At 39.5% G+C, this 15,721-nt stretch overlaps 1 protein-coding gene across 1 annotated transcript in view; it reads right to left on the reverse strand.

Annotated features, from left to right (window-relative positions):
• Positions 1-15,721, reverse strand: part of LOC123356959 (tetratricopeptide repeat protein 23-like) — a 50,623-nt gene that overhangs the window by 8,994 nt on the left and 25,908 nt on the right. The window contains exons 3-5 of the mRNA XM_045000214.1: positions 13,438-13,565; positions 11,687-11,836; positions 5,749-5,832 (exon numbers count right to left, since the gene is read on the reverse strand). Of these exons, the coding sequence (XP_044856149.1) occupies positions 5,749-5,832; positions 11,687-11,836; positions 13,438-13,565 (362 nt within the window). The remainder of the gene's footprint in view (positions 1-5,748; positions 5,833-11,686; positions 11,837-13,437; positions 13,566-15,721) is intronic.

A 15,721-nucleotide genomic window follows, 5' to 3' on the forward strand; every position in this document is an offset into this window, starting at 1 on the left:
GATTTAAGCTAGCTCGGGAGGCTAGCCCATGCACAGCTTTTGTTGTAGACACACCTCTGAATATACAGCGAGTTAGGTATATGGAGTAAGAAGCTGCCATTTTTATACACACACGCTCTGAAAGTAGAGCCACCCGTTAAACCCAGACAGCCCTATTGTGCCAGACTGTTAGCCTTTAACTTTGAATTCCTTTCTTGTGGTTTGGTTTTGGTCACAAGCGCAATGTTACTTAAACATAGTTTGTGTGTGTTTAACTCAAATTACAATTCAACTAAATTATTTTATTGTGGTGTGGCCTTCATTAACTTCTCCGTTTCTTTCGTATCAGAAGAAGCTAGATTTTATAAAACTGACTACTACTTTGCAGTATTGACTTAAATGTGAAGTGGAGATAGATGACGTGTAGTTTAACATCTTAACCTACTTTTCATATGAGACACACTAGTGTATTAGGATCTGCCTTCATTACCAAGATTGAGACTATACCAGGTATCTTCAAGTAATTATCAGCATTTCAAGGTTTAAGCATAGGGCCTTGTCTGCACTGCAAAATTTTGTATCAGTTTTCCAGCACTGATGCAGTTCTCTGAGCTGGGAAGAGAGGGAGCCAGTGGCCCTAGTGCTGGAAACAAACATGAAGTTGAGTAGTGCAGATGCATCCAAGGTGTGCATGCTACATTTATTTTATGTTGTTAATCACATAACTGATATATTTGTCAGAATTATTCATATATGCTCCTGTAAAACATACTTTTGCTACCACTGACCGATAAGGGGCTCATGAATGATTACAGCTCAAAGAACAGCTTAAAATTCCATTGCCTTAGTTGATCCTCTCTGGAACTGGATTTAAAAAAAAAAAAGGCAACAAAAGAATGCATTTTTAGATTTTAAAAAATTCCTATATGGGAGTTAGGCAAAAATTTTCAAACATGGTTGCTCAGTTAGACTTGTAATTTCATACTTTGATAGAATTTTATTAAAATATTTACTTAAACATAATTTAGGTATCCAATTTTAGGCACACAGGTTTGAAAAGTATCACCTTTAGTTTTCTCTATATTTGGTTTGAAGTTGAAACTTAAAAAAAAGCTCTCTTAAAATAGACATAAGGATAGCTGCAGAATATGTATTCTCCTGCCACAAATAAGAGAGCCAATAATATCAGCTGCATTTATTGATGCCTCATGGAAAACTTTGAGACCTATTTTCTTTAGAAACAATTCTACTGATGCTAGATTGTATTTATCTTCCATTGTTCAGAGAATTAGGACATCAGGTGAAGGAAAAACCAGCAAGGAGTAAATGAATCGTAAGTTCCTGTTTTATACAGATGTCCATAGTACTGAAGGAGAAGAAAAAGAGACCATGTCAGTATTGTTTCTAAATAAAACGTTTCCAAGGAGGCACCAGCTGCTCTTTAAAATGTCCTGTAACAGCATTAATTTATCAGGTGTAGTAGGTCATATTGAAATGTATTTATGTTGCTGTTGGTTGCTTTAGTCGTTTGGAGAGGAAAAGGTTTGTTCCATAAATTTAAGTGCTTTAATTCTAGATTGAATCAGAATTTTAATCTGCTGCTTGAAGAGTTTAGGTTTGTCCGAACGAATTGGAAAAGAACAGTAACATGAAGTCATTCCGATGGATGAGTTCCCTCAAGCCATGAAAACTAGGTTTAATGAATAAAGGATATAAGCTTTGAAGAAGATTGTGTAAGCAGCATATTCTCCATTTGAATCCCATTAACATGAGACTTATGTCGTCATCTTCAATGTTATTGAAAACTGGGAAAGAGCTACAGATCTATTTTATTTTTTGCACGACAACCACCTTCAGGTAATGACTCTTCCAGGAAACAAAGAGGTAGTGACTTGGGCCCTGATGTTGCGATTTGATCTGTGCAGATTCCACCTCCATCTGGATGTGTTAGCACAGTGGTTTTCAACCTGTGGTCTATGGACTCCTGGAGGGCTGCAGACTGTCTAAGGGGTTCATGAAAGGGTGTCGTTATCATAGAACTGTGTTTAACCTGGGGTCTGCAGACTATGTCAAAGTTTTCCAAAGGGATCCGCACCTCCATTCAAAATTTTTCAGTTGTGAACCCCTAAAAAAAAGTTGAAAACCACTGTGGTAGCAGAATCCAGGTCTTAATTCACATGCTTCTATTCCTAGCCAAGCAAATATAACCTACTACTCTGAGGGTTGTTTTTTTTTTAAAAAAAAATACTGACGCCCTATTTAACAGCTTCGTGTGTAATTACTTTATTGATAGCGTGGAGCTGGAAGGATTGATAACATGGCCTCAATCAGCACATACTGTTGAAGCTTACTCATAGAAACTTTGCTGTTCTTTTTTTCATTAAATACAAGTAAGGTAATTGCTGAGTTTGAATTTAACAAATAGAATTTTGTTAAAATGTAACTACTAGTTTTATTCAGTAGAAGTTTGTATTTATATGCTTGAGGTAGTTTACCTCAGAAGTGGGGGACTATAATAATCTTTAAACATGTACACTTTTGGATTTGAAAGCAAATAAAATAGAGTATATATGTGTAAGAAGAGAGATATATGAGAGAGCTACAGCTCTGTACAGATTGATGTTTGCTATAGCAGGTGTTTAAAAGACTGTAGACATGTTGAAGCAGGGTTTGTTGATGTCAGCTGTGAGACTTTGCAGGCAGCTTGTGGTATGGTCATTTACGATGCAGTCTGCATTGCTGTTGTGGTTTCATGATTTTTGCACTTTTTTCACATTCAGTATTAAACAATGAAAAAGAATGTGTATATGCGTCTTTCTCCTTCCCCCCTCGAACCCCCCCCCCCCCCGGTTGGTATTTATAAATCTCCATTAGCAAAGGAAAAAGAAATCCAAGTTTTCATGTCTCATGCTTTGAGGTCTCTCTGTATGTTCAGATCCATGAGCCCCTTTCAGTTCAAAGAACACATTCTTTCATTCTGGAGTATGAAGTGCTTGTATCACTGGTGGCAGGGACAGAGTAAAAACACAGCAACTAGTTATTCCTTGACTCATCTAACCAGCATGGTTAGAGTGGCTGAGGTGCCTTCTTAGCAGCAGGGGCAGGGCATTTATAAACCCGAAGTGGTTGGAGTGGACAGGAGAACCATAGTTTTCCTGCTGCTCTAAGATTTGGCTGAATTATGCCATTCTGTCATGGGGTCTACTCAAGGCTAGTGCGCCTCCTCCTGGTTGCTCTGGGGACTAGCTGATTCCAGGTCCAATACCTCCATTCTGCATGCCCTGCCTTTCTTCCTGGATCTCAGTGAGGCAAGATGCTGTGTGCTTGTGGTATCAAAGTCCCTTCTTATGAATGGACTCAGGCCTGGTCTACACTAAGGGCGGAGGTCGAACTAGGGTATGCAAGTTCAGCTACGTGAATAGCGTAGCTGAACTCGAAGTACCCTAGTTCGAACTACTTACCCGTCCAGACGCCGCGGGATCGAAGTCTGCGGCTCCAAGGTCGACTCCGCCACCGCCGTTTGCAGTGGTGGAGTTCCAGAGTCGACCGGAGCGCGCGGGGAGTTCGAACTCACCGCGTCGACCCGCGCGGTAAGTGTAGACATACCCTCAGGCAGTCTCCTCTTCTGAGTGACTCTCCCTAAAGGTACTGTGAATCAGAGCTGAAACTCCAGGCATCTCTCTGAATAATAAGGAGATGGCCATCACTTTGGGTTATTTTTTCAGCACATTGTTTAAAATCTTAATTTAGGGTGACCAGATGTCCCGATTTTATAGGGACAGTCCTGATTTTTGGGTCTTTTTCTTATATAGGCTCCTATTACTCCCCACCCGCTGTCCTGATTTTTCACACTTGCTGTCTGGTCACCCTATCTTAATTCCTAGATTTATCATGGTTCTTAGTTATGCTAACATCAACTGATTCCATGGAAACTACTCTTTCCATTAAGTACTGAACTCTTGAAGGTAACATCTTCCCAGAGATACACACATCTTTATATCCAAAATTCTTGATGAATCTGTAATCTTCCTGCAGCATAAAAATCCCTATAGAACTGATGTAAGCACTGAACCCCACAACTGTTAGATTAGAAAGTGAAATCTTTAAATGATATGATCTGCAATTATTCATGCATGTTCACTGTGTAGCTGACCCTACTGATCCTGTTTTTCCCTTCCAAATTGTGCTGTGGGTAGCAGCAGCTCGTACTTTGCAGCCTGAAATCAAGCACACTTCAGCTATGGCATCTTTTGCCAATGGGAGGAAGAGTCCTGAGCTCAAATGAATCCTAGATGTTCTTCATATGGCAGAACTTACTTAAAGTTACATATATGTGATACAAAAGACTTCTTTAAAAACAAGAAAAAAAATACCCCACCCTACTGTCAACTTTTTTTGGGGGTGGGGTAGGGTGGGGTTATTTTCCTAACTCATATCCTATTGTGTTTAACCCAAAAAAAAAAAAAAAAATGATTAACAGTTTTTGCACAATGCAGTTAATGGTGCATGGCTATCAAGGTGATAGGGTGCCTTTATGAATAGACTAAATAGAAAAATTAAAATCCTTTGTTCAAGAAGCTAGTAAGCGTGCAGTGCAGAACAGCAATGCCTGCCTGAATCATATTTTTGATGCAAATTTATTTTATTACTGAGGCAGTTTTGCATTTCCAAACAGAAAAAATTTTTTTTTCTTTCACGAGAGAAAACTGAAGAGGCTGTTATTACATGATCTTAAAACGCTATGATCCAAGAGTATAAAAATTAAAAATAGCGGTCCCCTATATTAATTTTTTTTCTGTATCCATTAAGGTAAGTAATTTATCCCCATGGAAATTTGCTTTACATTCAGTATTTAATCCAATGACGGATTTCAGTTCTGCGTGACCGATACGTGCAGATACAGGTTCAGTCTTCAGAAGTAAGCATGAGAAACCTGTCTCCTATATAGAGGCTCTGGGTCTTCCCACTATGGAGTACTGTTGAATAGCACAGTCTGGTGGTCTTTTTTATCTGATGGTCTCTGTTTTGCTGCTACATCTGGGATCCCGAAAAAAGGAAGGGTGTTGTAAATAATAGGTCATTGTGAATTCCACTATTCACCACTTAATTTACAAAATATGAATAATTAACAGCCCCAGTAAGCATGGCATATCTTGAAACACTCAGCTCATCCATGGAGCCAAACACTTTTTATAATTGGGAACTGATGTTTTCAATGGATTGTTCTCCTAATCCTGGCCTTTACTTGATTTCTGTAATGGCTCAATTTGCCATCCTCTGAGAGAGATGGGGTGCTACATGATTACATGGCAACATCTGTTAGTGGCTGAGGAAGATGTTGAGCAACAGTTCTAGGACTGTGATGATGTCTATTAGATGTAGGGACCTAATAGGTGAACTACACTGCCAGTGTAGCTAATTTGTTTTTTGGAGGGGGATGGGAATGAAGGTGAAAGGGAATCTACCCTCATCTGAATTTTATTTGCTGCTCTGATTAATCTAAGCGGGGGTGGAGGGGGTGGTACATCTCAAAATCTCTGTAGGCTGTGGTTAGATCACTGATGTGGAAGTCTGAAGAGTTATCCTTAAATTAGAGTGTTATATTCAACAAACTGTTGCCCTGTGAACTTTCCAACAGTGTGGGTTATCTTTCTTTTCCATCACATATTTCTGTGAGCTCTATGGCCCAAATATCTCTGAGACGTGCAGGGAAATACAGAATGTAACAGCATATAAAAGGAAGATCAGCCAAGAAGACTGAAAACTCACTCATTTTGACAAGTCAATGACCTCCTGGGTTGCTACAGTCCTTTTGTTGTGGCTGCCAAATAAGAGGGTCTGAAGGTACAGGCACTGCAAAACATAATTTAATAAGATTCATAATACCACCAGAATCTGATCCAAAATATTTTGATCAAAAAAGCCAAGCTAGGAAAAACAAACATTTATTTATACAAATAAAGACAGATATCTTAAAGAAAATTTTAATCATATTACAAAATAATTAGGGAGAAAATTAAATAAGAACAAGACTAATTTGTCATAGCCCTGGGTTTCATAAAGCCACTTCCACTGGAGCTGTGAATTAAAGGGGGAGTGTGATGAAGATAACTTATTTATATTTGCCATTGGATTACTAAACACAATTAGTGTTTGATTGTATAAACTGAGATTATATAGGTGTGTGTGTGTGTGTGTGTGTGTGTGTGTGTGTGTGTGTGTGTGTGTGTGTGTGTGTGTGTGTGTGAGATAGGGGTATTCATTTAGCTAACAATGAAAATAGAGTCCACATTCACCTTAAAGAAAACCACTTGCATATGGTTGAGTGGAGAATTTAGCTCAGGGTTTATGTTGCATTCTGTTCCTGGAAAAGCGAATTGTATTTATGGCAAAGTTTTACATAGTTTAACAGGGCTGAAACTAATAGGGACCTACAGCAATTACTCTAAAACCCTAAAGAGGCTCCAGCCAAAACCAGGAACAACAGACTAAAATTTACAAATAATCTTAATCAAACAGTTTTGTACCTAAAAATAAAAATTGTGCTTGGTTTGCATGGTGGAGGGAAGGTTCTGGCTGGTTTTTATTTATTCTATTCATTTGGTGCATCTCTAATCTGTATACAGTAATCTGAACTCATGCTGTTATTGGATTAGCCCTTGAAAATATTAAAACATTAATTTTAAAAATGTGCATTGGAAATTCAGACTAATAGCTGTTTCCTCGCAGAACAGTGAGGAAAAAACAAATTCTCACAAAAAATATGATTATTTATATTTTGTGGTGGTACCCACCGTGTGCTAGGTGCTGTACAAACACAAAAGACAGACTGGTCCCTGTGCCAAAGAACTTACCATTTTTGTTTTGTCCTCTTAGGCAGAAGACAGAGGATCAGATAAACAAGTATTTCCTGCTAACAGCAAGCTTTAATAACACAACTGTTTTGTGTTTTAATAAGACACAGTCCAAAATTACCCTTAAAGTTTGTTGTCAGCTAACTAGTTACAAGATGAAGTGGGTCTTCAGATATCCATGTTTTAAAGACTAATGATACTTCATACAAGAATAGATCATGTTCCCTCAGTGGGAGGAAATCAGAATGCTTTCAACCAGCTCTAAAGGTCAAGGTTTAATTTTAAATGCACCATATTTTTTTAAAAATGTATTTACAAGGACCTAACCTTCAAGTGGAGATCACAGAGAGAACATTGCAAGCATGTTCTTATGTTAACTGAATAACTGTAGCACTACAGTGTTATTTTTATTTTAATCATCCCCTGATCTAATTAATGTTTGAGAAACAGTCTGGACTAGAGTAAGAAAAAAAAATCAGAACTATAAAAATAAATATCACACAAAGTCTGGGAACATACATCTACTCACACAGCTGGTAACACGGGGAATGTTCCTTCCTTCACTAATAAAACTAGCTGAAACACAGCTAAAGTGAGATGTTTTGAAAAGTTGAAGACCTCACTATGTCAGATAGGAAAGACTGAAACAGAAACTTAGATCCTTCCCTCTCCACCTACAGCTATGCCATTAGCTACAGGATTGTGCCATTAGTTACAAACACAGAATGAAGTAAGGTTCATAAAAATAGTGGTGACATGTAATAATAACCTTAAAGATGTGGAACACTTTTGGCACTGACAAGCGTCATAGTAAAAGACACCTATGATACCAACAGATTGTTTCAAGCTATTGACATGGTGACTGTTTTTGGATTCAGCAGCCTAAAGCTGGTATTTCACTCAGTGAAGTTAGCATATTTTGTCAAAGACTTGGAATTAAAGGGAAATGGTCAACTTAAATATCATACTTCTGTCTGCACTCTATTTCCTTCATCTCAGATAAAGTACTGTATACTAAAGGACACTATGCCATAACACTATGCTGTAAATTGATGTATTGTGGGCACATATCCTACATTAAATATGATGAGAGCAAGTCCAAATAGTCATCTAAAATGTCACAAATATCGGTCTTTACTAGTGTAATTTTTATACATTTTCTGAGCTGAGACACGAACTCCATGGGTCCCTATAGCTTTTCTAAAGAGCTCTTCTCACTATACAATATAGCCCGTTTGGTGATTTAGCCTGTGCTTGTGTGAGATAAACAGCATATATTCTATTTAATATAGAAGATGCATAGGAATAGTGGTGCCAGTACATCCCTCAGGTCCCATTGCCCTGGAGCAGTGAACCGTGGCCACTAGGAGCTGCGGATGCGGCAGGTAAACAAACCAGCCGAGCCCGCCAGGGGCTTTCCCTACGCAAGCGGCATCCCAAGTTTGGGAAACACTGCCATAGATTATTAGCAAGTCTTATATAACATGCAAAAACTTGTTTAGAGCTGTATTTGCCTTAAGGTGAAAAAGGGACTTTATGATACAAAAACGTCTGACTCTCTCTTTTCAGCTGAAGTCCTACAGAGCCCTTCCATATTTCTCAATTCAGGCTAGCGCCTTCAACTGATTATTGAATAATGTTACATTGTATTACATAATATAATCTCACCTTCTGATTTGTTTTTATACTAATGTACCAGACAGACCCCTGAGCACAGGGAAAGCTACACCTGGAAAAGCTTCTGTTTTAAATGGATTCCATGTAGTTAAGCTAGGAACTCTGCCGCTGCAGCTGCTGTTGTGATACAAACAGCAGAACACAGAATGTGCAGTTAAAGTAGCCGGCAACAACAGGCCCCATTAAGAGGCTGTTGGCCTCACACATTCCAAATACTAAATTGGGCAATTGCAAAGGTTCAGACTTAACTACAGATTATTTTTGTTGTGAGTTGTCGCTATACCAGAATGGGGTCGTAACTATACCCTGCATGTTGTCTGCTAGCTCACCTCGATAATACCTTTTTTGATTAAAGATTAAAAAAGGAGAAGTACACAAAAGGAATGCAGAGTAAATTATAAGGGAGTTGGCACAGTCTAGCAGCTAAAATAGAGGATAGACTGTAAGGAGACTTTTGGGCAAATCACTCATCTCTGTCAGTTTCTCCATCTGTAACATGGAGGGAAAAGTAGGTAACTACCTTTGTAAGTTGCTTTGAGATCCTCTGATGAAAGTCACTTTATAAGTGCAAAGTATTATTATCTAAAACCAGCCATTAGTTCTTGTTTCTTGAAAGGAATTTAACAGATTTCCACCTTTTCATTGTTTGGACCTAATTTTCAGAAAGTTGAGGCCGATGGTAGGTGCCCATTTACGCACAGTCTGTACACAGTTACAGAAACTGCAAGCACTAATGAGTTATTTGCTCCTTTATGTACTCAAATGGCTTATGTATACTGTGTAGATATGCAAATGCACATAGACCATGGGCTTCAATTTTTGGAAAACCCAGCCCTTAATGTTTTAATGGGGCTGCTTTCACTAATTACTAAAGAATCCAAAGTGGAAAAAATACATAACCCGTGTCTGGTAGTGAAACTTTTCAAATGTAGGTTACCGGTTTAAATCTAGTCTGGGGTGTTAACTCTTCTCTATTTGGTGGCCTATGTTAAATGAATTTGCCTTAGTCAAGTTTCTAGCAGAAAATGTTTACTTTATAGAAAACACTACTGTATGGCAGTTTTAGCAGTAAGGTCATTAACCGAATGGACACAGAGAGTGAGCTAACTTGTAGGTCTGAGCTGGGACACGCTGGCCGAGCACTGTGGGAAGCTGATATTTCTACTGCCGGACTGTACCTGCTCAGTGAATGAGGAGGTGATAATTTTCTATTGTTTTGAAACTTCTGCACCTTCACAAGCATGATATTTACTTACAATAATCAAACATTTTGAAATTGCCTATTCGATTTGAGAAATCTGTCTCCAAAAATCGTATTGTTTAATATGTTTTTTTTCCTCCAATCAGGCCAATAACAGCAAACCATTATCCAAGAGAGCACAGGAAAATATCTTCTGGGTATTGTGGTATGAAAGAATTATTCTGTTGTAACCTTGTATATTACTCTTTAAAATTGGAGTCAGCCTTAATCACACAATATAACAATTCCAATTTATTTAAGCTGCCAGAGGTTTCTATAACTAAATAAAATAGCTGAATGTGCTTTCACAAAGTCATAAGATATTTCTTTTAATGTCTATGAAAGGTATTTATAAGGTCATCTTATCTTAAGAGTAGAATTTATCATTAAAGTAGACAAGAACACTAATTCCTTACCCTTCTCTCTAAAAACAAAATTCATGGTATGTAAATCAATGTACTTCTTAAAGTTACATGTAATAAAACACATAGTGCCTGTTTTTAATGATCCTTCACTTGGCCTCCTATTTTGTGCCTGCATTTTAACTGCTGCAAATAACTACAGCTGCAACTGGTGTCACAAAATCCATCTAATTTGGGGGAACTGCTAGGTTGCTTAATGCTTTAAGGGACATCAATTGCATGTGCACTTATTTGTGCCTGGAAATGGCAGAGTGAAAACTGCATTTGCAAAATAAGAGGCCACCTTTTCTAGGTATGCATCGAGTATAGGGAAAACGTTAAAAACACCTGCTTCACTTGCATACATCTTAAAGCATGTTAATAGCGTATTTGGTTTTCCATGTTTGAAATGTATGTTCTACACTACAAAACAACTACTAGTTTTTCTATCATCTATGGAATTTTCCTGTGAAATTTAGAAATGGGCAACGCGTTAAAATCATCCCATTAATTTTCTAACCCCAAACAGAGAACTGTTTCATAGAATCCTTTTTTGGGACATCTGCCTAAATTTTGAGGTGATAATGTCCTACATGTCAATGCCTTTTTCTTAGCATTGATTTTAATGCAGCATGGATGCTTCTTTATAAATTTGTAAAGAATGACTGATTTAATGCATTTAGGCCCTCATTCTGCAGTATTAAAGTCAATGGGAACTTTGTCATTGACTTCACAAGTATATGATCAAGCCCTTAAAAACACAACCTGTGTTTCTCCTTTTTATGATGTGCTTCTAGCAGAATAAAAGTAGAACAATGATTTTGGAAGGCAAATACTGATATACACAGGCACACACCAGTATTTTGGTTTAGTTTACTACAATTACAAATTCTTTGTAGAAGTGGTTATTCGAGATTAAAAATATAAACCCAGACAAAAACTCCTGCTTGCTGGGGCAGAGGGGAAGAAGAATTCCTTTCATTACCAGCATCTGAGAAAGAAGGAATGGATTTCAAAGATTGTCTGAGTCTAACAGAGAACTGCTAGCCTCAATACTGAGACTCAAAGGAAGGGGGTGGAAAAGCAGGGAATGTGTGAAGGTTCATAAGGATGCAGAGGACCCTCTCAGGAGAATATACATTTCTTACTACAGGGAAGTTTTAATAAGTGTTGACAAAGTAAGGCATGAATTAAACATTGCATGATACTAGATAGCAGAGCTAAAAACTTTCTCCTTGAGGTATAAAGTGCAGATGTTTGGGTCAGATCCTGGCTAGTGGGGCCAAACTGCACTGTATATGAGCCAGGGATGGATGTGTGATAGTGGCTTAAAGCTTACCTTTGCACTGCCCTAATTCTGCAGCTACTCTGTGCAGGTCAGTTTCCCTACACTAAGTTAGAGGGCGCTATATTTGTTCATGCAGATCACAGTACAAAGAGGCTTCAGCTTGCCAAAGAAAGTTTTGCCAGGGCATAACTTACCAGTACAAAAAAATGTCATTTATCCTGGCCTATTCATAAGCTTATGGTTTTACCTTCTTAAGTTTCTTGTATGCCAAATGTGTGTGTCCTTGTGCCAGTTCTGTTCCTCCTAGGAGCCAGTATGTCTCTGCTACTTCCAGGCTGAGATACCCAAATAGGGATATTTTAGCTTCTAATGATCCTTTCAGCATTATTGGTGCTCTCTGTGAAAGGAAAAATAGCCAAAAAAAAATTAAAAATGGGTCAGGGAAAGAAAACATCAGCAGCTGCTATGGGATATAAGATAACGTCTGTTTGTTGTTATATAACAATGAAAATCACTTCTCTTTATTACAGTTACAAACAACAAACACACTCTGAGTGTGGTCTATTATCTGAGCCAAGTTTTCTTTAGTTAAATATGAGACAGGAAATAACAGGCACCAAAAACTGTGTGTGCAAAATGAGAACCCTCAGATAGTGAAATTCTGGGTTCATTTTCAAAAAGAAATTGGTGAAAAGAAAGAATGGACTCTTTAGTGTCTTACTAGTGTAACTAATGAAATTATTTTGGTTTTTTTAGGTCAAAGATTTTCTCTTTCTCTGCCCATCATATATTAATAGTGCCTGATTCAAAGTCCATTAAATTCAGTGCAAAGCATCCCATTGTTTTCAATGGGCATTAAATTATTATTATTGTATTAGTGATCCCTAAATATAGACAAAAGGATATTACAAAAGTATTTGTGAATGTCTTTGTGCATAAAGCCTGCGGATTCATTTTGCTGATATTTGCAAGCTCTTCTATCAAAAAGTGTAGTTGACTGAGATTTTATTCACAACAATATTTGCCGGAAGCAAGCATGTTGGGAATACTACTTAGATTAGGGACTTCTTTTCTGTTTGTGTACAGTGCTTAGCACAATAACTAGGGCTCCTGGGTGCTACTGTTATTCAAAAAATAAATAATAGTGCAAATACTAGTGAGATTACCTGTTTCAGAAGTACTCTCCCAGACAATTTGAAGATCTGTTTTTACTTGCACATAGATTCAAACAATTATGAATATTGGTATATAACAGGGGTCAGCAACCTTTGGCATGCGGCTTGCCAAGGTAAGCACCCTGGTGGGCCGGGCTGGTTTGTTTACCTGCAGCGTCCACAGGTTCGGCCTATCGTGGCTCCCACTGGCTACAGTTCACCGTTCCAGGCCAATGGGGGTGGTGGGAAGCAGCGCAGGCCGAGGGACGTGCTGGCCGCCGCTTCCTGCCGCCCTCATTGGCCTGGAGTGGCGAACTCCGGCCAGTAGGAGCTGTGATCGGCCAAACCTGCAGACGCGGCAGGTAAACAAACCGGCCCGGCCCGCTAGGGTGCTTACCCTGGCGAGCCACGTGCCAAAGGTTATTGACTCCTGGTACATACAGAAAAAGGGAATTCTATTTCTAAAAGCTCAGACCATCCAATCAGGAAACAAACAATATCATGTGCCTGAGGTGACCAATCACTTTCCATTCATGATATATAGCACATAGCAAATGATCACAGAGTTCAATATGAAAACAAACTATAAAAAGGGCAAATAACATAATTCTAAAAATTATGAGCTATTTACAATAATTCCCAAATGGAAAAAACCCTAATTATGCTAAACAAAAAATATGAATTACTTCTTTAGTCTCCTCTTGCTTCACCATCATCTCTATCATGAGCTGACTGTGAGAGCAATACCACTTCTGTGGAAAGGTTCTAGCAAAAAAATATACACACCACTACTTATAAAGTGTGTCAATGGATAAAGGCAGAGTGATCTTCCAAAATTCCTTACCTCCTGTTGTCCAGTGGCTATAAGAAACTGACAGAAATCATCCACAGCTCCGAGGCATTTAGCACTCTCCATCCCTTCAGCTTCTTTAAAAGCATTTATGCTCTCTTGAAAATACTTCTCAGACAGATCTAAATAAATTTAACATATACTTGAAATTGGAGGTCATTAACCTATATTACTCTCTCAGGGCCAGATACCAGAGCCCTCAAACCATGCTGGTTTGCAAATAGCCTAAGAACATAAGAACAGCCATACTGGGTCAGCCAAATAGTCCATCTAGCCCAGGGGTCAGCAACCTTTCAGAAGTGCTGTGCCGAGTCTTCATTTATTCACTCTGATTTAAGGTTTCGAGCGCCAGTAATGCATTTTAACGTTTTTAGAAGGTCTCTTTCTATAAGTCTGTAATATATAACTAAACTATTGTTGTATGTAAAGTAAATAAGGTTTTTAAAATGTTTAAGAAGCTTCATTTAAAATTAAATTAAAATGCAGAGCCCCCTGGACCGGTGGCCAGGACCCGGGCAGTGTGAGTGCCACTGAAAATCAGCTCACGTGCTGCCTTTGGCACGCGTGCCATAGGTTGCCTACCCCTGATCTAGTCCAGTATCCTATCGTCTGCCAGTGGCCAATGCCAGATGCTTCAGGGGGAATGAACAGAAGAGGGCAATTATCAAGTGATGCATTCTCTGTTGTCCAGTCCCAGCATCTGGCAGTCAGAGGCTTAGGAACACCCAGAGCCTGGCTAATAGTCACTGATGTACCTATCCTCCACAAACTTATCTACTTCTTTTTTGATTATGCATTGTCTGGAGAAGTACTTTCTGTTGTTTGTTTTAAATCTGTTGCCTATTAATTTCCTTAGGTGACCCCTGCTTCTTGTGTTACGTGAAGGGGTAAATCTTTCCTTATTCACTTTCTTCACACCATTCATGATTTTATAGAACTCTATCATATCTCCCCTTACTTGTCTTTTTTCCAAGCTGAACAGTCCTAGTCTTTTTAATCTCTCCTCAGATGGACGCTGTTCCATACCCCCATCATGTGTGTTGCCCATCTCCGTAGCTTTTCCAATTCTAACATACTTTTTCAGATGCGGCGACCAGAACTGCACACTGTATCCAAGGTGTGGGTGTACTATGACTTTATATAAGGCCATTATGATATTTTCTATCTTATTATCTATCCCTTTCCCAATGCTTCCTAACATTCTGTTAGCATTTTTGACTGCTGCTGCACCTTGAGCGGAGATTTTCAGAGAAATATCCGTAACTCCAAGAACTCTTTCTTGTGTGGTAACAGCTAATTCAGACCCCATCATTTTGTATGTATAGTTGGGATTATATTTTCCAATGTGCAGTTCTTTGCACAATCTCCCTTCTGCTTTGGGTTCCCATCCCAAGGAGCCTCTCTCCTGACTCAATGCCTTCCTGCAATTCTCCTCTCCAGGCTTTCCCCCTCAGTGTCACCTACCTGCTGGATGTTATCATGTTAAAGAGGTATCTACCTGATTAACAGCTGGTGCCAGTCCACTGCGCTTTTCAATACCTGTTTCCTTAAAGTAGCAGGTCACAGAACAGCCCCAAGTTCCACCCCCGTAAAGGGTACAGAACACCCTGTTACAGATTCCAATTGCAAAAATTTAGAATCATAGAAGATTAGGGTTGGAAGAGACCTCATCTAGTCCAGTCCCCTGCTCAAAGCAGGACCAACCCCAGCTAAATCATCTCAGTCAGAGCTTTGTCAAGCCGGGCCTTAAAAATCTCTAAAGATGGAGATACCACCACCTCCCTAGGTAACCCATTCCAGTGCTTCGCCACCCTCCTAGTAAAAAAGTTTTTCCTAATATCCAACCTAGATCTCTCCCACCATAACTTGAGACCATTACTCCTTGTTCTGTCATCTGTCACCACTGAGAACAGCCTACCTCCATCCCCTTTGAAACCCCCTTCAGGCAGTTGAAAGCAGCTATCAAATCCTACCCCTTTCTTCTCTTCTGCAGCAGGGGTGGCTCTAGGGATTTTGCTGCCCCAAGCACGGCAGGCAGGCTGCCTTTGGCGGCTTGCCTGTGGAGGGTCTGCTGGTCCCACAGGAGGTCCGCCAAAGCCACAGGACCAGCGGACCCTCCGCAGGCATGCCTGTGGGAGGTCCACCGAAGCCGCGGGACCAGCGGACCCTCCGCAGGCAAGCCGCTGAAGGCAGCCTGCCTGCCGCCCTCGCGGCGACCAGCAGAGCGCCCCCCGCGGCTTGCCGCCCCAAGCACGCGCTTGGCGTGCTGGGGCCTGGA

The sequence above is a fragment of the Mauremys mutica genome, unplaced genomic scaffold, assembly GCF_020497125.1.
Source record: "Mauremys mutica isolate MM-2020 ecotype Southern unplaced genomic scaffold, ASM2049712v1 000090F_np12_subseq_1:148583_obj, whole genome shotgun sequence".
NCBI lineage: Eukaryota > Metazoa > Chordata > Testudines > Geoemydidae > Mauremys > Mauremys mutica.